Source organism: Dysidea avara, chromosome 3, assembly GCF_963678975.1.
Source record: "Dysidea avara chromosome 3, odDysAvar1.4, whole genome shotgun sequence".
NCBI lineage: Eukaryota > Metazoa > Porifera > Demospongiae > Dictyoceratida > Dysideidae > Dysidea > Dysidea avara.
In genome coordinates, this window is record NC_089274.1 from 10,363,866 (window position 1) to 10,385,165 (window position 21,300).

General features: G+C 38.4%; 1 protein-coding gene across 1 annotated transcript; it reads left to right on the top strand.

Annotated features, from left to right (window-relative positions):
• The first annotated feature begins 278 nt into the window (after positions 1-278).
• On the top strand, positions 279-14,846 carry LOC136249305 (uncharacterized). The gene is made up of 2 exons (XM_066041265.1): positions 279-402; positions 11,476-14,846. The coding sequence occupies exon 2, from the start codon at positions 11,484-11,486 to the stop codon at positions 14,682-14,684; it is 3,201 nt and encodes a 1,066-aa protein (XP_065897337.1). The 5' UTR covers positions 279-402; positions 11,476-11,483; the 3' UTR covers positions 14,685-14,846.
• Positions 14,847-21,300: the final 6,454 nt, after the last annotated feature.

Consider the following 21,300-nt stretch of genomic DNA (forward strand, 5'->3'; position numbering starts at 1 on the left):
TGGGCAGGCATGTTTTATCATTGAAATTGCTGTACCTTTAACAGAATAACCCTTTAATTTGACACCAAGTTTGTGGATTTTGTATCATACGAACATGAAAATTACAAAACTGACTATTTTTGAACATTACATTGCACGTGATGATAAATGGTCACCCAAGTTCTAAACTGAAGTGCACAAAAAGACCTTTAAGGTTTAGAACCCTAACTATATTTGCAACCGTCCCAAAGTTGCATAACTAGCCTTTTGAATTACTCATGATCACGTGCGAAGTTATTGTGTGTATATACCTTATTGTTGCCCTTCACAGCAATTGGCGTGTAGGACTTGCAGTTATAAGGAGGCGAGTAAAGAGAGCAAAAAAAGGGCACAATACAGCAAGAAAAGTCGACCTTACACGAGGTATTCAGTACAAGTTTTGCATCAGTATATTATAGGCGTTTCATGTTTTGGCATGTTTCATGGAATAAAAGTGGGCGTATCTGTTCACACGCCAGGTGGAAAATTATTGTACTAGACCTGGTAAGTTATATCACTTCATCGTATTTCACCAATCCTGCTACTGTTGCATGCTTCGCTGCCACGCCCACATACACCGCCTTATTAATGGGACTTTTTATGTGCTTGGTTGCCGATCTCAGATTGTTGGGTTGGAATTAGCTACTTTGGCACGCACAGTACTTTAAAAGGTACATTTTTTCTCCGAGGCTCCCCATACATTTCAAAGGTAGCCATTTTCAACCTACCGATTTTCGCATATATTTTTGCTAATCAAACACCCCTTCAGCAAACGTTTCGCGAGCTGCTGTTCTAGTCAGTGCTTCGTACTTTGTAACGCACTTTACCAAATTAAATTTCATCCTGTAATAATTATTATTGAAATAGAAATAAATTCCCCAGAGGGAGCCCATACAAAGTATCTGTATGATAATGTAAGGAATCGCTTTATAGCATGCAAGGTCATACATAAACAATGTTTGGCACATGATACCATCCATGTAAGGCTTCACAGGAAGTATCATACAGCACAATGGTACTGTAGGAGTAGGCGTGGCCCATGAAAAAACATCACCCAAAAACCAGCCTCACTTTTCCCAGACGACGATAAGGTAGCAAGCCTTCAGATCAGCCTGAAATGCTTTCAACAAAAAAAATTATTTAACAGAATTTTCTAGTGACTGACTAAGTAAGTAAGTAACTGACTGACTAACGGACTGACGGACCGACCGACTGATGCCTTCAGACAAGCGTAACTCGACAATGGTTAAGGCTACGGGCTTGATTTTTTCACTGTTCAACGTCACTTCGGCCTGAAAGGTACCTTTTGGCATACCGCAGTGCGTACAACGCATTCTTCATGGACTTACCAGTGTCCCATTCATTTTTGCTGACAATGAAAAGTGTCGATTTGGCAGTAGCACGTGATGGCTTCCTTTTGTAACGGAAATTGTCCTAATGGTTTTTGATTGCAGAGGTGCTTTTCGAACAGTTCTTGATTTGTAATACTGTGTAACGGGTGGAACACAGCTGACAATGAAGCAAAATGGATACTTCACTTTTCAGATGATAATTGATGTAACTGGGGTACGCCCATTTCTTTCTTTTGATGCGGTATGCATGGATTTCAGAGATGCTTTTCGAACAGTTCTTGATATGTAACAGGTCTGACAAAGCTGACAATGAAGCATAATGGATACTTCACTTTTCAGATAATTGATCAAGAGGCATGCAGCACCATTTCTTTTGCGGTATGCATAGGCTCACCAATCATAATACTGTAATATACCGTATAACGGGAATGATTCGCGGAAGAAAACATTAGTTACTATTTCCTCATTCACGAGAAAACGTTTGCGATTTATTGCATAAAGTAATTTATAATTGGGCGCACGCCCACAACGAATTAATATTTTTTTCTATGGATAGCTAGGGAACGCTCCACTATATGGCTGACTCTGACATGTTGCATACTACGCATACTAGACTACTAGTAGCCATGCATGATCGCTGTTTCACTCAGTGGCGTAGCTAGCCCTGAAGGATTGGTTGGGCACCCTTGGCAAGCTGCAGCAATCTAAAGTTGAAGATGAAAGCAATTTAAGCAGTTTGTCATTCTACTATTATACTAATATATGTTTGACTGTTGTATTAGGGTGATTGCTCTATTAGGTGACTACTCTATTAGGGTATTTCGATCTAGTGTGGCCTTTTTCTGGAAACTGAGTTGGTAGGGCACTAAAACTGATTGGTTGGGCCTGTACCCTACCAGTACCCACCTTAGCTACGCCACTGGTTTCACTGGAGAAGTAGGCATTCACGATAATGAGTGCGGACGATGGCACACCTATAACCTTGGGGCGGCACTAAAACCGAGGCTAAGACACGCCATTTCCGGCACAGTGAATCGCTGGGCTGCAATTATACTTGCCCCATTTAGTAGCACAGATTTTTTCACTGTCACTGAAGTTTGCATCTCTGTTCGAATCACATGCCACGGTCCTGCGCTTCACTGGCTATACCGTTACGGCGCATATATAACAGTTTAGCGAGTAGCAAGGCGAGTAGCTACCCGCTTATGCACTAGATACATGGATGCTACATCAACTGATCCATGAAAAAAACTTTTTTAATTGTAGGAAAATTTAGCAAGAAAACATTCGCGAATGCACCTAAAATCGCGAAATTCACGAATGTTTTCTTCCGCGAATCATTCCCGTTATACAGTATTGCAAAAAAAGTTAATAAACAAGTACACAAAAAATTTTGGAATTTTCAACTAGAGTAAGGACCATAGCACGTACATCGATAAAAGTACTATACAAGCTGGAGTAGTGCATGATATTAAATCACAGTAAAACAATAAGAAGTGTTATGTCCTTACTGTGCATTTTCATTATGGTATGTTTAGCACAGTATTTCTTATTGTTTTTGTGATTTAATATTTTGCCACACTAACAGTGCAGAGGATAGTAATTATTATGATGACATCATACATAATAAAGAACAATAATAAACTGTCTCTGACCAGAATTACAGTCACCGAAGCTGCAACAAAATGGACAGTAACAGCAGTAGGTACATCAGAATATTACAGCAAGTAGTTGTACAAAAAGAGAGGGTCGCCGTACGAGGGTCACAATATTTAAAACAAGTACACCAAAAATTGGAATTTTCAATTGGAGTAGGGACCATAGCAGATCGATAAAAAGTACTTATAGTAATATTATATAACTGATCGTACATGTTACAATCTGATTGTCATGTTTTACAAAGTAATTGCTAACTGTGACCTGTGATGCCAAAGGTCACTTTGTCATACAATATCACCTGTTAATTATCTCTACATATATGTGGGGTACCCATGTAGTATTGCACAGAACATGCAGTATTCTTAGCAAGTTACCGTGCTGACTCAATCATTAAATGTTACAAGTACAAAGGAGTGGTCACTCTTGAAACCTTTTACCTAACTCATTCATTTCACTACATTAATTGGTTGTGTTGCAAAAGCTTCATGTCATTAGGACACTCGTACTCAAATTTATGGCACTTTGATTAATGTACTTGGTGTTGTGCTAATGTATAGAAGAGCCCTGAAAATACTGTACACAAGAATCATGACTTCTTTTGCCTGCATCCTTTGATAGGAACCACTGATTGAAGTGTGGTTTGCACTGAAATGATTCTAAAAGATAGCAAAAATTTAAGAAATGTAAAATTTTATTTTAGTTGAAAATCCCACAACTGAATTAAGAAGCATCTAGCAACCTGGACTGTCTTGAAGCTGCAGTTACTTCTAGCTGCAAGTTTGTACATGTAATGTAGAGTAAAGGATTTATTGGATCTCAACGATCTTTGTATGCTTTGTGGTGAGCAAATGTGTTTCACGTACTGCACACTTGTCAATACAATGGTGTATTTCTGTAGAGAGTTCAGCTACAAGCAATATGCCCTGTTGAGAGTTCAGCTACATTTCAAGTCACCCAGCAGTAGATAGTGCTCATCATTTCTCAGTACTAGATTCAATACCCATATAGGCAAGTGGCTATCTCAAGTAAGTAAAAAGATTAAGCTAACAACTTGTTAAAGGTAAACAACCAAAGTAGGGGTGTCACAATGATGCAACAATACCTAAGGTGGAGTTGTGGTTTCAATTATGGCATTGTTATGCCAACTTTAAAGTGGTTCAATTTTCTGTTGGTGACACAACCATCAGAAAATTGCTAACCCAAGCAAAGTAACTACACACTTTAAAGTAAGCACTATAGTGATGTGCAATAATAAGTTTGCAACTATATCGATTAATCACGATAATTGCATCACAATACAATGGTTATCACGATAGTAAATTCAAATGATAAGATGCATAATGTAGCACTGATTTTAGTTATTTCTTATGAATACGGGTAAACGCACATCTGTATACCCGAATTTATATATGTCCTGCCAGAATACAGCAAAGTGCTCAATCCCAGAAAACAACATAATTGAATAAACAAATGAATGCTTTAATTGTTCAAGTAATTCCGGCGAGGTAAGAATGTATAATATTGGTGCTCATGATAATCACAAGCTATTATCATATCATGATAATGAACCACTGTGATACGACTATCACACTATCGATATTATTGCACATCACTAGTAAGCACCACATCACTAGTAAACAGACATTCAGTTCCAATTCGGTGGCTTCAGCCAATAACAATGAGGAATCGTCACTTCCATGTACATCACTTCCGTGTATTTGGAAAGAGCCTAAAGCTCGAAAAACCAGTACACTGCGTGTGTCTGATGCTGTCTTCCAGAAACATGACTATGCTAAGCCAGTTAAGCGCAAGATACAGCAGATAGAAGACTATGACCCTAGGCCATTGAAATTCAGAGGTACTGCTGGTCTGAAACTTCCTGAACTTTTACATAAGGTGAAAGGAAAAGATCTTGGGGTATCACTTTTGCTTGATCCAGATTATGTCGACTTTCAGTCTTACAGTACACCACAGCAACCAGAAGTCTATCATGTCCCAAATAATGATGAGTTACTGAGAACAATGGAGTGTTTTAAACATAGCCTTGAGGTAAATCTTGATGAAGCAAGGCAGATAGAGAGAGAGACCAGAGAACAAAGAATGTCATCCGCATGGTTTGCTGTCCGGAGATATTGCTTAACAGCCTCAGTATTTGGTGAGGTAATGTCACGAAGGTCTGGTACTCCTCCAGACAAGTTGGTTCTACGGATTCTCAAGCCAACTGATTTTACTAGTCAAGCTATGCGGTATGGGATTGATAATGAGGAGGTAGCATTAACAAGTTACATTGAATATCAAAAAGTCAGTAGACATCCAGAGTTTTTGGTCACAAAGTCAGGCTTTCTTATAAACCCTTCTTGCCCATTTCTAGGAGCATCACCTGATGGAGCAGTACACGACTCATCACATCATGACAATCCATACGGATTCCTAGAAATCAAATGTCCATATTCTGCAAGAGACAAGACACCACTTGAAGCTGCTGCTGAATCGACCTTTTATTGTTCCATTGGAAGTGATGGAAATCTTGTTCTTAAAAAAATTCATTCATATTATTCTCAGATCCAGGGACAAATGGCCATTGGTCAGCGCACATGGTGCGACTTTGTTGTCTACACACTGAAAGGTTTGAGCATCCAGCGAATTCCTTTTGATAACGTGATAAGTAGGCGTGGCTCATGAAAGAGCTACGCGATAGCGTTTATGAGTTTCCACGTCGTCAAACGAACAATTTCTTTCCTCACGTGATCCAATCCGGGTCAGACCCGGATGACCCGGAGAAAATGTGACCCGGATGACCGACCCAGTTTCAACGCTGCAACAGGTCCCCGAAAGTCAAGAAATAAAGTAAACATGGTGTATGATGCAAATCCAGTAAAGAGACGTACAAGTCTATCATCATGTTGTATATCATTCAATCACAGATGCTTTCTGGCAGGTTGAGAAGCTTTAAGTCGCTCATTCTCTGCCTCAAGAAATTCAATGCGAGCCAAAAGAGCAGCAGTGACAGTTGGATTTTTTTTAACATCATCTGACACCTTTGGTTCAGGAGAGGGTAAAGCATGAATCTCATAGTTGCTTGGGAGGAACTGTTCACCAATTGCTGCTGCGTGTATGGGTGGAGGGGTTGGAAGAGCTGGTGGCTGAACAGTAGATGATGGTGAGCTTGCATTACTACTACTTGCAAGACTAAGTGAGGAATTGGATGTTAACTCTCTTTGGTCTTCTCGTTGTTTTGCACGGTCCTTTCTTGCTCCAGGCTTTATTGGGGAAGCAAAACGTTTTCTTGTCAACAAACACATGGAATCTCTGTAATACAGTAACCATTTTAGCTTGTCCATAGTTCTGCAACGTTTATTACTTTTATTTTTGGCAACTTGTAGACATTATGCTTGTCTTCTGATTTTATAAATCAGTGTACATATTTTTCACTACTCCTGTATAAAATACACATACTACAGTACAATTATAGTGTGCTTATGAGTATTTAAAACCATTATTTGCATTATATATATTTAGCTACTATATTTTTTAGAACACTTGGTGATAGCTTTATGTAATGTTTCTTTTAGAAATACACACCCAAATGACTAGATCAGTAGGCCAACAGGGTAGCTACGTCCATCATTCATAGTGTGGCTGCTACAGCTAATTCCGTTTCATTTATATTAAACATATATATACCATACCAAGATTTAAACTAGGCTTCTCCTTTGAGTTTCCTCCTGGAAAGTGCCTGGAAAGTGCCTGGAGCATACTCTAGAGCTGGGTCTGAGATCTTCCTCTTGCATATTAAAGACGTCAAGTCATATCGCTCTCCTTGTCTTTTCCTTGTGGGCATCGGGAAAACGATGAAAACTGGCCGTTTTATCCAGTATTTGATTGTTTCCACAAACGCAACACTTCTGGCCAGGAATCAGACTTTTGTCGCTTCATAACTTTCGAACGCTGTGTCATATTCAACTCAGATCAATGCCAGCAGACACGGAAAATAAGGATATACCATATATATCACAAGCAATGGATATTTTTGTGTCAACTGTCGTGGTTTTTCCAATGACGCGTGTACATTTTTATGGGGATCCACAGCATCCAGCGATTGCACAATACGCAATTAAAATCCAATCAAAATATTTCCGCTTACGTGCAACTGGACTAATGTCAGATCATGAGGCTGTGTTATATAGTGTTAATGTCAAGGCTCCTATAACCCAGAGTATTGCAGAACGTACCATATTCTTATATCATAAGGGCAACATTGATGCCATCAGAAAAGACATGTCGGATCTTTGCAATACTTTTATGTCATCTGACCCTTATACTAGAACTGTGGAAGAGAATTGGCAACTCTTCAAGACATGCATACAAGATAGTGTTAACCAATATGTACCACAAAAAACCCATTAAAATCAGTCTGAGAGTAGCCTACCCTGGATTAATCATGATATTAAACGTAGCATGAAACATAGAAAATGCCTTTATGATTGTGCTAAACGAACTAACAAACCTGAGGACTGGGCTGCATACACTCTGGAGTAAATTGCAAACTACAGTTAGCACATAGTTCTTACTGCAGTAGATTGTTTGACGATTCTTTCTCTGGTAACCATAGACAGTTCTGAAAGTACATCCGAGCCAAATGTAAAGACTCATCTGGAATCTCTCCTTTACTTGTGAATGGTTCTTTCGTATCCAAATCAGAGGGGAAAGCAGCTGCTTTAAGTGATCAATTTCAGTCCGTGTTCACCAGAGAGAATACATCGAATATTCCCAACTTGAATAATAATAATCACATTACCCCCATGTCTACCATCTCATTTACTACTAGTGGAATACAAACCTTATTAAGCAATATTAGGTGACTTACCATGCATTGTGAGTCACAAAATGGCATCATTTTTCAGTCAAAAATATTACAAAAGTCAAAATACCAAAATTTTATACTGAAAAGACTAAATTTGCCAAAAAAAACAACAACAAAACATTTCTGTGGGGACATGCCCCCCAGACCCCCTGGATAGAGCATGCAAGTGTGCTTCACACACTATACTATAATTGTATCAACCGGTTGTCACTTTTCTTAGCCAACCAGCTATTATAAATGCCCCTGTTGGCACCTGCCCCTTTTGAAATCCTAGATCTGCCCTGCTTATTAGACTGCTTCTTTACAGGAAGATACCCAACCTATGATTTAAGAAGTTTTGCCATCTATATATATATAATATTTGAAATTTTTATGAATATTTTATATTCCACACAAAAACAGCCATAAAACAGATGTGGCCTTTAAAATACCTGGCCAAAATGTTGTGAAATCTAAGGTAAATGACTGCAATGATGTTTATACTGAGTACTTTATATGGCACCACAGTGACTGCAGGATTTACCTTCTTCTTTATAGACACAATGATGATTACTGAATACAGAAGCTATAATTAATTGTATTACATATAATCTCATAAACTTAAGTATGTTATTCAGACTAAAATTTTCATGTGAGGTATAGAAAGTGAGGTTAAGGGTTTGGGAGTTAGAAGTAGGGGTCCCTGGATAAAACTTTTAACAATTAAACTTCCATAACACTGTGACCAGCAAACGTTGTATGTGGATTCACGCTCTATACCTGTGACAAACTTCAGGGCAATCAAGATAAGCTTTTACATTTTATAGGAATTTTTGCAAGCTGAACAAAAGAATGAAGAATAATATTGGCCCCTGTAATCCTGAAGAAGAAAATTCTGGAACTTTGGCTGCTCATATCTGTGATTTTGGGGTGTGTTCTATCCTCACAACTATAATGTTAAAAGCAGTTTGGGAAAGGGAGTATAGACTATAGATCACTGTGCATGAGTGAATATAATGTTTTTTTCTTCCTGTTAATATACACATGACACGTGTGTCATCCAGGATTTCTTAGCTACTATCTTCGGCGTAATGTATTTCGCGGACTGGACTCAAGCACTGAGCTGGAAACAGCTTTTAAACAATGATCCAGACATTGTCCATCTCTTGCAACACTCGAGACACCACTATCGAGCTACAACTGCTGATACTGTTCTTCCTTACAAGTCAACAAACTAGCATGCGCACTAATTAATTGGAATACACTTATGATACACGAATACTAGCAACATAGATTTAGCAGTGATAAAACGTGATAGAGGCTACTGTTGTAGCTTGGATGTTTTTCCTTTGTTGCTCCAGTACTTAGCACTGTAGTGATAAGCCAGTTTATTTGCATAGCGCCATCACCTTGCCAGGCGGTGCCTGTAGAAATGTAGGACTGTGACATTATATAGATAATATAAATATTTTAAGTTAGGCATTAGTGAGAATATATTGTTGTAACACCTGTCACAGAAAAATCAGTCTGGGTAAAAACGGTCCAGCTGGACCAATTTTGGATACCAAAACTGGTCCAGCCAGACCGATTTTAGTCGACCAAATTTGGTCCAGGCAGGCCAGTTTTGGTATCCAAAATTGGTCCACGCCGACCAAAAGCGGTCTGGGCCTATAGCTATAAGCACCCGAATTCGACACATTCCAGCACTGCATGCCCACAGAAGCAGCGGAGCCGCACGGAAAGAAATTGTTGATGTAAAGGTTCCAGATGTCATTCAGAGATAGAATGAAGAAACTATACCCTTCTTTTAACCAAGGAAGGTGGCCCATAAAAGGCTTCATGCAGTCTCTGCCTTTCTGCCCCACACCCATGACTGCACGTGTAGCAACTTTGTTTGATCATATAGTTACTTATATCTATGGCTTGATTCACTTTATCGCTGGAACTGAATAGTCAGTGCCAGAGCGTATACAGGAGATATCACCTACAACATAATACCGAGGTGTGGCTCAGCCACGAGGTAAGTCAGTCTGCATGCTTGCAATGGATGACTAACTTGCAACAGCACTGAGACCAAAGCTGTTGACCAAAACTGGTCCGGCCGGACCATTCTTGGCATCCAAAACTGGTCTGGCCTGACCAAAATTGGTCCAGGTCAAACCAGGGGCTGCCAAACCAATTTTCAGATCTAATGTGAGTTTTGGGATGTAGTCCACTAAACTACATCCAGCATAAAGCTATTGGTTTTGTTCACCAAACTGGTCCAGACAAAGCAGGCTTATCCAAGAGCTTATACCACTGGATGCATACGAGCTTGGTATAGGTGCTTAGCTGGATTAAGCTCTTTTTTTCCAGATTTGGTGTTATACAGCTATAAATTATTTTGTTCTGGCCGGATCAGTTTTACCCAGACCGATTTTTCAGTTACATATACTTTTCAGTTAGTAAAACAGTTAACCAAAACTGGTCTGGCTGGACCAATTTTTGCCCAGACCAAATTTGGTGTTACATATCACGTGTGAAAGTATTGAGATTGTGGACGCGTGTATTGAGAATCCCTCAAGTCTTCAACAATCCTGATGTGGACCAAGCCGTACCTACTACCATTGCCTTCACACTTCCACACATGCTGGTGCCATACTGTTGCCTTCACACTTCCACACATCCTGGTGTTGATGTATAGAAATGTAGGACTGTGACAGTATGTAGATAATATACATATTGTAGGTTAGACGTTAGTGAGTCTGAAAATATATTGTTGCAAGATCACATGTGAAAGTATTGAGATTGTGGACGCATATATTGAGAATCCCTCGAGTCTTCGACAATCCTGACATGGATCAAGCCGTACCTAGCTACTACCGTTGCCTACACACTACCGCACATGTTGGATTGTCGAAGACTCAAGGGATTCTCAATACACGTGTCCACAATCTCAATACTTTCACATGATCTTACAACAATATATTCTCACTAATGCCTAACTTAAAATATTTATATTATCTATATAATGTCGCAGTCCCACGTTTCTACAGTACCACCTATACGTAGCTACCCTGCTAAGAATTATTACTGGCTTATCTCTACAACCCTAGCACTAATGCTAAAGCAATAAAGGAATAGATCTACACTACAACGATAGCCTCTATCACGCTTTATCACTGCTAGTAATCGTGTATCGTAGTTGTATTTTAATTAATTAGTGCATGGGCTAGTTTGTTGACTTTTAAGGAAGAGTAATATCAGCAGTTGTAGTTCAATAGTGGTGTCTCCAGTGTTGCAAGAGATGGGTAATGTCTGGATTATTGTTTAAAAGCTGTTTCCAGCTCAATGTGCGAGTCTAGTCCGTGAGTCCAGTCCACGAAATACATTAAGCCACTATCTTCATCATTACCACCCTTATAATCAAATCAATAAGTGCCACCGGTTCATTGCATTGTTCTTGAATCCAAACATGAGCAGCTTCAAAACCTCTTTAATACATACTGGTATCCCATTGACAAGCATGATTATTCATGATCACATGTGATCAAATCCATGTTGGGCCCAGATACACACACATACACAAATTATTAAAGTGCATATTTTTCTTGCATACTGTAGGATCAAAAATGGATGATATAAGGTATTTCCCAGTTACTTCATCATTTGTGTTCAACCATTATTATCCCTTTGGTAACACTCCTCCAGATGATTTGCTACAGAGCATAACTACAGACACACCACGACCAGATGTTCTACTGTTAGGATGTGGTGACCTGAGGTCTTGTTTGTACACCTTATGGAACAACTTTGATCATAGACATGCACGGAGATTTAAAGGTGTACACTTCGTGCTAAATGATATTAGTGCAGCTGTGTTGGCCCGTAACATCATCTTTCTATATCTGTGTACCCAAATGCCTTTGAACTGTAATGATAATCTGCGGTGGGTAGCTTCTTTTTGGGCTATTTGGTACTGTCATGAATTGTTACCACATCACAAGAAAATACTGATGAATACCTTGTCAAATCTTTTGAGGTGGTCAAGCAGCATTAAGTCATGGAATGAGAATACTGACAATTCTCTAAGATTACTAGTGCAGTTTTCATGTTCTACACATCTTTCTCAAGTTCATGAGGTCTTCAAAATGTGGTATAACAGTTCTATTATTGTAAAGGAGATGAGAAACAACAGGAGCAAACATCTCCAATCTTGCACCACATTACATGATCCTTTGCATCAACTTTTTAATTATTTTGGTCTACTAATGTTGAAAAACTTTTCTAAAAGTGAACGTGCAACATTAAAGCATGATGTGGAATTGTATTATCAAAATGGTTTTGTTTTTGCTGAGGAAGCTTTTGGTCTACCTACTCCTGAACCCACATTGGTCAATAGTACATTCTTTGAGGGACCAGAAGGAGATTACAATCTTCCACGTGATTTCACCCCCTATCATAATTTCTTCTTTACATATCAGTTTTCTCCCAGCAACTTGGAAAATCTATGCTATTCTGACTTTCCTCTTACGGTGAAAGATGACATGTTTAAACACAGACCACTGCTTGCTAATAGTGTTCAGCAGTTTTCTATATGGGTAAGGTCTTGTGCTGAAATCTTATCCCAAACTCACCATGACATTGTGTTTACATTTCAGTGTTGTGATGCCCTAGAATTTTGTCAGCAGTTACGCCAAAGTCCACTTGCTGGCCTGCCTAATTTATTTGATGTCATTTACTCTTCTAACTTGTTGGATCACACTGCTCCACCCAGTCTCATACTTCTTGCATTACAAATCTTGAAGCCAGATTGTCTTCTTTTTACAAGTATTGCACATTACAGCTGCTATACTAATACTTGTGCAGAATATTTGAAGAGAGCATATGGCCTAGATTGTAAGCACTTCCAGTTACTTTGTGGAGTGAGATGTGTTGGCTATGAAAATGAATACTCAGATATTTACTCTGTTAGGCCTGCCCCTTGTAACTACAACATAGACACTTTGTTAAAATTCGGGGTAAAATCACTTGTCTGGCAACACGTTACTGCTACACTATTAAAACAGCCAACAGAACAGGACCTATCCTTTATGTGGAATGCCCTGAGTACCTGCATTGTGCAACTGTTAACGTTTGATGATAGTGTGCATAATAATTTCAGTTGTACTGGAACGATTGTACTATTGCTGCAATCTTTTATGTCACGATTTGATGAAGAGATTCATTCATTTACCTCCTATAAGTTTTGGGAACCACTGTGCTGCTTACTATTGAAACAAAGATCTTTACAGGCTTTTTTGATCTCACTACAAACTCAGGCTTTGTTGCATGGCATACACCTCCATTTGACAGCATCTGAAGCAGATTGTCCATTATGTAAAAAACAGCCCATATTTACTGCAGTCATCCAGCAGTCAATTACAGTTCCAGTTACACCCACTGATAATTTTGCTACAGGTGGTAGAGGCAGTTTGACAGTTGCAATTTATGCTACTTCTTTGTGCAACAGAATTGATAAATGGAAACGTTTTAATCCTAATTGCATCAGTGGTGTCCACATAGTAGACAGCATTGCAGCTAGCATAAAGGACAAAATTTTGTATGCTGATTTTTATATTCCAGCTAGTTTTTCTCAGGGAGGCTATTGCAAGGCTTTATTATGTCATGACAAGTTTATAGTCATAAATCATGAAGTCAACAATACCATACATAAGATGCACTTCTTTAGCAAACTGATACAAAAGCAACCAGTGCATCAACCATCGCTGTCTGTTCTGGGAACAACAATTCAGCATTCTGGAGATGAACACCATTTTGAAACCATTATCACTCTTAATGACTCAGCCAATTCTGCTTTGAGCAATTGTAAATTGACTACACAACAATGCAATGGTAGGACTGTTAGAATTGTAATTGGTAATTATTACACTGACATTTCCTATCCATATACCATCAAATATGGTAAACAGCTGTCTGTTGAACTGTTTTGGAAGAGCAAGAAGATCATCATTACAGCTCATCGCACACGTCACAGTCTCCATGAACAACCAGTGTTTATCATTAATCCTGATAACATGCTGTCTCTTCCTGTTATGCCACTCAGTAAGAGTGATACTAAGTCCTTCTGTGAACTTAGTTATGGGTACAATCTGATACCCAATGTTGAGTGTCATCTCAAGGAAACAATTTTGTCTTTGTTTGCAATGACCTCTAAAAGTCTTTTCACTCTTGTGCATGATGTTGATGGAACATTACGAGTTGATTATTTAATAGCAGTTCTGAATCGAGTATTTGACATGCACCATAAAACACCTGCTATTGATATGCTTTTCTTTGATTGCTCAGAAAATCAATACAACTATCCAATTAATGGGGAGTGTAATTCAATCAAATTTACAAGTGATGCTGAATATCAGTTGGCTAGAAAAGTATTTGATTACTTCTCAAGGTGTACGGCAACTACTAAACTTGTGCCAAAAGAAAACATCACCTACCAATACCTTGTGAAACACAAAATTGAACGTCTTTTTACACATAGAGCTGTGATTTATCCACTCTACCCAAATGCAGATGAGAGGATGGCAAGTGAAGCTGCTTGTCAAAGTGTATTCCCTATCCTGTATGGTAACAATGAATCACCTGAAGAAATGGAATATTGGTTTGACAAACTCAAGGCAATTATTAATGAAGATCGATGTAGTTATTGTCAGCAGCATAGTGAAGATCTTCTTAGTTGTTCACGATGTCACTTGGTGCAGTACTGCCATAATAAATGTCAGAAAAAACACTGGAAAACCCACAAACCACATTGCAAACCACCCCCACAATGAACACCATAATTATTATAGTGCACACATCAAACTATTATAAAGTATGTATACAGTTTATGCACAATATAGAGTACACTATGCACAATATAGAGTACACTATGCACAATATAGAGTACACTATGTAGTATAATGCCTATTATGATAATTATGGTAACCCGTATGTATCAGTAGTGGATTTAGGGGTGCATCAAGGGGAGCTCTTGACCCCCTCCAAAAAATTTTAGTATACATGTTAACTGTGCTCTACATGTCATAAAATCTCATCCAGTGAAGTTTTATCTTTCTATTTGTGACTTTTAACTGCAAATAGCTCCCAACGGCCAGCGTACAATATTTAACAAAATTTTGGTGTGTACAACTATATAGACAACAATCAAAGGAAATTGAGTTACTGTTTGTGTTTGTTTGATGATAGTTGTGTAGTTTTATAGAACACTCAAATATATTCAATTGTGGATTTTAATTAGCGTATAGTTAAATGTATAAGCCTTTCAGTATTCAGAGTTTGTTGAGAATTTCAAGGGAGCTGCATTGAGTGCATTCTAAGATCGATATCCTGTCTAGCCACTACACCATTGTATTTGAGTGCACAGGTGTGTGCCATGTAGAGCTGCTGTACAGGCTATAGAATAGTTCAGCAGGAGAGTAGCTGGACACCCTGGCCCATCAACAATTGTACACTATATGTAAACATCAAAATTGAGGTATCAAGATCGAGATATCCTAATAGAGCAGTTACCTCTAATACAACAGTCAAATTCAATTGTGATGAGCCCATGCTGAAATCACTCTCAGATTCCATCTCAGAGGGTCTAATTTTCAACAATTCCCTGGGGGAGGGGGGCATGCCCCCAGACCCCCTAGGTTGGCATGCTAGTGTGCTTGATTTTTCATTTTATTAATTAGCAAAGCCTCTAAAGGGGTAAAACACTAATACTAAAATTAAGTTAGTTAATACAAGTTTAAAATCTGCAAGGGTTAGGTTATTAATGTTATTGATTTGGAGACTGTTCCATTCAGGTATTGTTCTGGGGAAGAAGGAGAATTTTTAAGAGTCACAAGAGGTTTGAACGTGGTAAAACTTACAAGGACGATTTGATCTGGTTGATGTCAGTCTTGCAGGCGAGGGTAAATATTGTTCAGGTATTAATTGGAGATGATTTACAACTTTAAATAGTAGGATCAATCTATGATATTTACGATGACTTTGGAGGGTTGGCCATTTCAAATCACAGTTACACTGTCCAATTATTCCATGGTTTATTGAGAATAAATCTTGCTGCTCTGCGTTGCACTGACTCTAGTTTGTTGATGTCTGTTTGATGGTGAGGGTCCCAAATAGGAGCACTAGTGGAAGCACTAGTTGTTTATAAGCTGGTTCTTTCAAGTAAGTAGGACAGGCTCTTAGATTTCTTTGTAGGAATCCCAGTGTTCGATTTGCTTTGTTACAAGTATACAGGATGTGCATTTGCCATGACAGTTTTTCATTGATCCACACTCCAAGATATTTATGTTCTTTCACCGACTTTAGTTGAGTTTCATACATTGTATAGGTGTAGTTACTTGTAGTGTGGAGATGTGATATTCATAAAATGTTAATTTAGATATATTAAATTCCATTTGCCAGGTTGTAGCCCACTTGGATAGCTGGTTTAAGTCTTCTTGTACTGTTGTATGGTCATAGGGAGTGTTCATGGTTCTATATAGATTTATGTATACATGAAATGTTTTTACTTGTACTTGTGCATGAACAAAACAGCAAATGACTGGAGATCATATAGGAGCACAAGCTAGGGCAGTAACCTGCTATATCCAGTTGCACTTGTTGAGAGTGGACAGAAACGAAAATATCTGATACTGTAAATGATTCCAATTTCAGAATTTCTAAATATTTAATGAATTTCTGAGATAGTGTATGAAAGTCCCAAGCCATTGGCGACCCCCCCATTTAGAAAATCCATGTGTTGGCATTGTTAATGGACATGTACCTATGAATGTTACGCCCCACAACTACCAGGTTGGGTAGAATTTGTCCACAGGGTAGGGGAACTTTTAACAAGAATAAGCATGTGCTTAGCAACTCTACAAATAGCCGGTAATAATTACCTGTACTACACCTTAAGGCTTGAAATTGTGGTCACATCACCTTGTAGCAGTTACTGGATAATGTTTAGTTCTGTGACCAACTATCTACAATCACCTAGGCTACGTATTATCATGTAATCTTCACACTGTTTGAGTCAATGTGTAGGAAACTGAGTGTCCAAGTTTGATTTTAATATATGAAGCTGTGAGCTTGTAAGACAGAGGTATGTATACTCTGAACATCAGGTAAAATTAGCTATATCTATTTGGCCGGAGTCTTGATCTGGCTCTTTGAGTAACCACAAATAAATTGTCAAATTAAACTATAGTCACAGGAAATGTGGTCCAATTTGATGTCCAGTATATATATATATATATATATGTGTGTGTGTAGTTATGTGAGATCACACACTTGTAACAAAATTTCAACATGAGATATGTAAAGTGAGTCAATACCATAATTGCAGGTTAAAGATGCTTACTAAACTACTTCCAAAATTACAAAACAGTGACAGAGACTATACACACACACGCACACAGGCTATTTACAAACAAAACAGTTGTTGGTCACTCCGGTGTATGGCTGGTATATTCCCAAATTTTTTAGACCCCATCGTGCAATGTTTGAAATATTACTGTGAATGTTCCTTATGTAATACTCCGTGAACTCATTGTTCCACTCCTTTCTTTTTTCATTCAATAAGCCTTTGTAAGATTTTCATTTGTGGACATGAATAAAAAAGCTTTAAATCATCGCGATAAGCTAAAGTCATGGTGTTGTCCATTCCTGTCAGAAACTGCATGTTTCATGCTGGTAATAATGTGATTCCAACACCTAACCAGATTTATATTTGGGAGCTTTCTTTGGATTAATTTAATCAATGCTTGTTTGCCATCTGTGACAAGTGGAATAGGTAGTTTGCTTATGTTTTTTACTTCTTTACTTAATAATTCAAATATCTCTTCATGTGTTTCTGTTAGCTTCCTTTCGTGTATTAAAAATGCACCTGGTGGCTCCTCTTTGAATAATGTGTGTCGAAAAATCAGAATTGACACATAAAAATCACCTAGCTCAAAAGTGGTAGTACAGTAAACATACTGATCAGCACAGTCAGCAGCTTAATGGAAGGTAGCACCACTCATTGCATTTATTGAGACCACGCTCTGAGGCCGAACAAACCATAGCAATTATGCATCTGTGACACTATCAACACAAGGTGGTGTCACTGCAATAGCCACTCTACTGCGATCTGTGACCAGAGTCAAACTCAGTCAAATTGGTTTTCATTGTACTGTTTACTTTCATCGAAATTTTCTCTTGACCACTGACCAATTCCAATTATCACTATATTTTTTTGTGCACTACTTGCTCACACACCTTTTAACCATCCTTGTAAAAAACTTGATTGTTGTCCTTAGCTTAATACTGGCCTTGACCGTTGAGTCTGGGTTTGACTGTGGTTGCAGATCATAGTACAATGTCTATTACAGTAACACCCCCTTGATAAATTGCAGAGAAGTGTAAATGGGCTACAGTGGAACTCCAGTCACCTTCAGGACAAAATTTTAAGCAGTGGAAGGGTGCTCCAGCACCCTCAATTCTATAGGTGTATTGTGCAATAGTCATCACATTAGCTGCAAAGTTTCCAGAAAAGATCTAAGAGCGGTCACCCCAATAGACCAGTCACCCTTACGCATGCAACAGTCAAGCATGTATTTAAATAAATTAGCTGCTAAAAGCACAAAATATTCAGACACTTAAATTCACATTCCCCCAGACCCTCTAGCATGCTGGGTGTGTTACTATTTGTACAAATTTGGGCACCCTCAACTCTAGCGATTTCCACCACCTATGAGGATTAATGTATAAACTTCTCACTTGGAGAATGTAATGTTAGTCTTTTTAAAGGGGTGGCCTTTCTATACAGGTGGCCACTAAGACAGGTTCCACTGTACTCATCACTGGTTGTGAAGATATGAGTCATAGTTTTAGGACTCTGAATTCCAGTGTTTAATGCCTAACTGTTTGTTTATTTGGTGCAAGTGCATGCAGTAAACTATGGAGAATTTCCCTAATCATTATCTTTATCACAATACATTGTATCCATAAATATTGTCAGTATATCCATAATAATTAATGACAATGTGCATTGTTTTCTTATTCATTTAGATTAGACAATGGACAATATAGAGTATTTTCCAGTTTCCAAAGGTTTTGTATTCAACTATTATCATCCCTTTGGTAACACTCCTCCAGAAGATGTACTACAGAGCATAACTACAGACATACCACGACCAGATGTTCTGCTGTTAGGATGTGGTGACTTGCGGTCTTGTTTGTACACCTTATGGAACAACTTTGATCATAGACATTCGAGAAATTTTAAGGGTGTACACTTTGTACTAAATGATATTAGTGCAGCTGTGTTGGCCCGTAACATCATCTTTCTCTATCTGTGTACCCAAATGCCTGCTAGCCATGATGACAAAGTGAAGTGGGTAGCTTCTTTTTGGGCCATCTGGTACTGTCATGAATTGTTACCACATCAGAAGGAAATGCTCATGGATGCTTTGTCAAATGTTTTGAAGTGGTCAAACAGCATAAAGTCATGGACTGAAAGTGATGATAATCCACTACAATCACTTGTGCAGTTTGCATCTGAGGCAAGCCATGCTCAGATTTACAAAGCATGGGAAAATTGGTACAATGATACACTTACTATGGCAGAGATGAGAAGGAAAAGGTCTGAACGCTTTCAATCCACTGGCACAGAATCTTTGCAAAACTCTGTGCGTCATCTATTTGATTATTATGGTGGTATCTTGTTGAAGAATTTTTCCAAAACTGAACGTAAGGCTTTGAAAAGTGATGTCAAATCGTATTTTTAAAATGGGTTTGCATTTGCGGAGGAAGTTTTAGGGAGACCTCATGATAAACCCACATCAGTTAACAGTACATTTATTGAGAGGGCAGATAAAATGTATAATCTCCCACTTGACTTTACTCCCTATCGTAGTTTCTTTTTTACATATCAGTTTTCTCCAAGCAACTTGAACAAATGTGTGAACTATTCTGACTATCCTCTTATGGTAGAGGACAACAAATTCACCCACAGGCCACTACTTGCTAATAGTGTTCAGCAGTTTTCAATATGGGTGAGGTCATGTGCTGAAATCTTATCTCAGTCTCACAACAACAACATTGTGTTTACATTTCAAAGTTCTGATGCTTTAGAATTTTGTCAAGAAATTCACAATAATCAACCAAATGGTTTGCCACATCAGTTTGATGCCATATACTCTTCCAACTTGCTTGATTATTTTGCTCCACCTAGTCTTGTACTTCTTTCATTGCAAAACTTAAAACCTGATGGTGTTCTCTTTACAAGTATAATGTTTGGTACATGTATTTCAAATACAATTGCTGAATATGTGCAAAAGGGATTTGGGCTTGAGTGTAAGCAATTACCATTGATGTGTGGAGTGAGATGCATTAGCTATAAAAATGAATACTCAGATACATTCCCTGTTAAGCCTGTTCCTCATAGCCTTGGTATGAATGTTGTATTAGGTGTTGGAGTTAAGTACCTTATGTGGCAGCACATCACTGCTACACCGCTAACACAACCAGCAGAAGAACACCTTTCATTGCTGTGGAAGATGTTGAGTTCTTCCATGGTACAGTTGTTAACGTATGACAAAACTGTGTGTAATAATTACAGTTGCACTGGTACAGTCATAATATTGTTGCAGTCCTTTGCATCACGATTTGATAATACAGTCCATGACTGCTCCACCTACCAGTTTTGGAATCCACTTTGTTCCTTGCTATTGCAGCAGCAACATTTACAAGCATTTCTGACTTCATTGCAAACACAGGCTTTGTTACATAATGTTCACCTTCATTTGACACTATCAGAGTCAGACTGTCCATTTTGTAACAAACAGCAACTATCAAATGCTGTTGTCCAGCAGTCCATCGCAGTCCCAATCAAGCCCACAGACAGTTTTGCTAAAGGTGATGGAGGCAACTTCACAGTTATTATTTATGCCAATGTGTTTAGTAAACGAATATATCAATGGAATTGCTTTGATCCTAACTGCATTAGTGGTGTTCATGTGCTTGACACCATTGCTGCCAGCATAAAAGACCAGAGTTTATTTGTAAACTTCTATATTCCCGTTACTTTTTCTCACAATGGCTACAACATGGCTTTGATGTTTAACAATACCTTGGTATTTAATAGTGAAATCAACAGTAGTGGGATTGTCTGTAAGAGCTACCATTTTAACAAACTGCTACAACAACTAGTGTGTCAACCATCATTCTCCATTCTGGGGACAATAGTCCAGCATTCTGGAGATGACAGCCAATTTGAAACTGTAATCACTCTAAATGACTCATCCAGCTTTGCTTTGTGCAGCAGCCAGAGTCAACTAACCACTCAACAATGCAATGGCAGGACAATACAATTTGCAATTGGTGATTATTATAATAACATTTCTTACCCATACACCATTGAGTATGGCG

What these genes read in the sequence shown, in the direction of transcription:
- LOC136249305 (XM_066041265.1), top strand. Translation starts at nt 11,484, where the DNA reads ATGGATGATATAAGGTATTTCCCAGTTACTTCATCATTTGTGTTCAAC.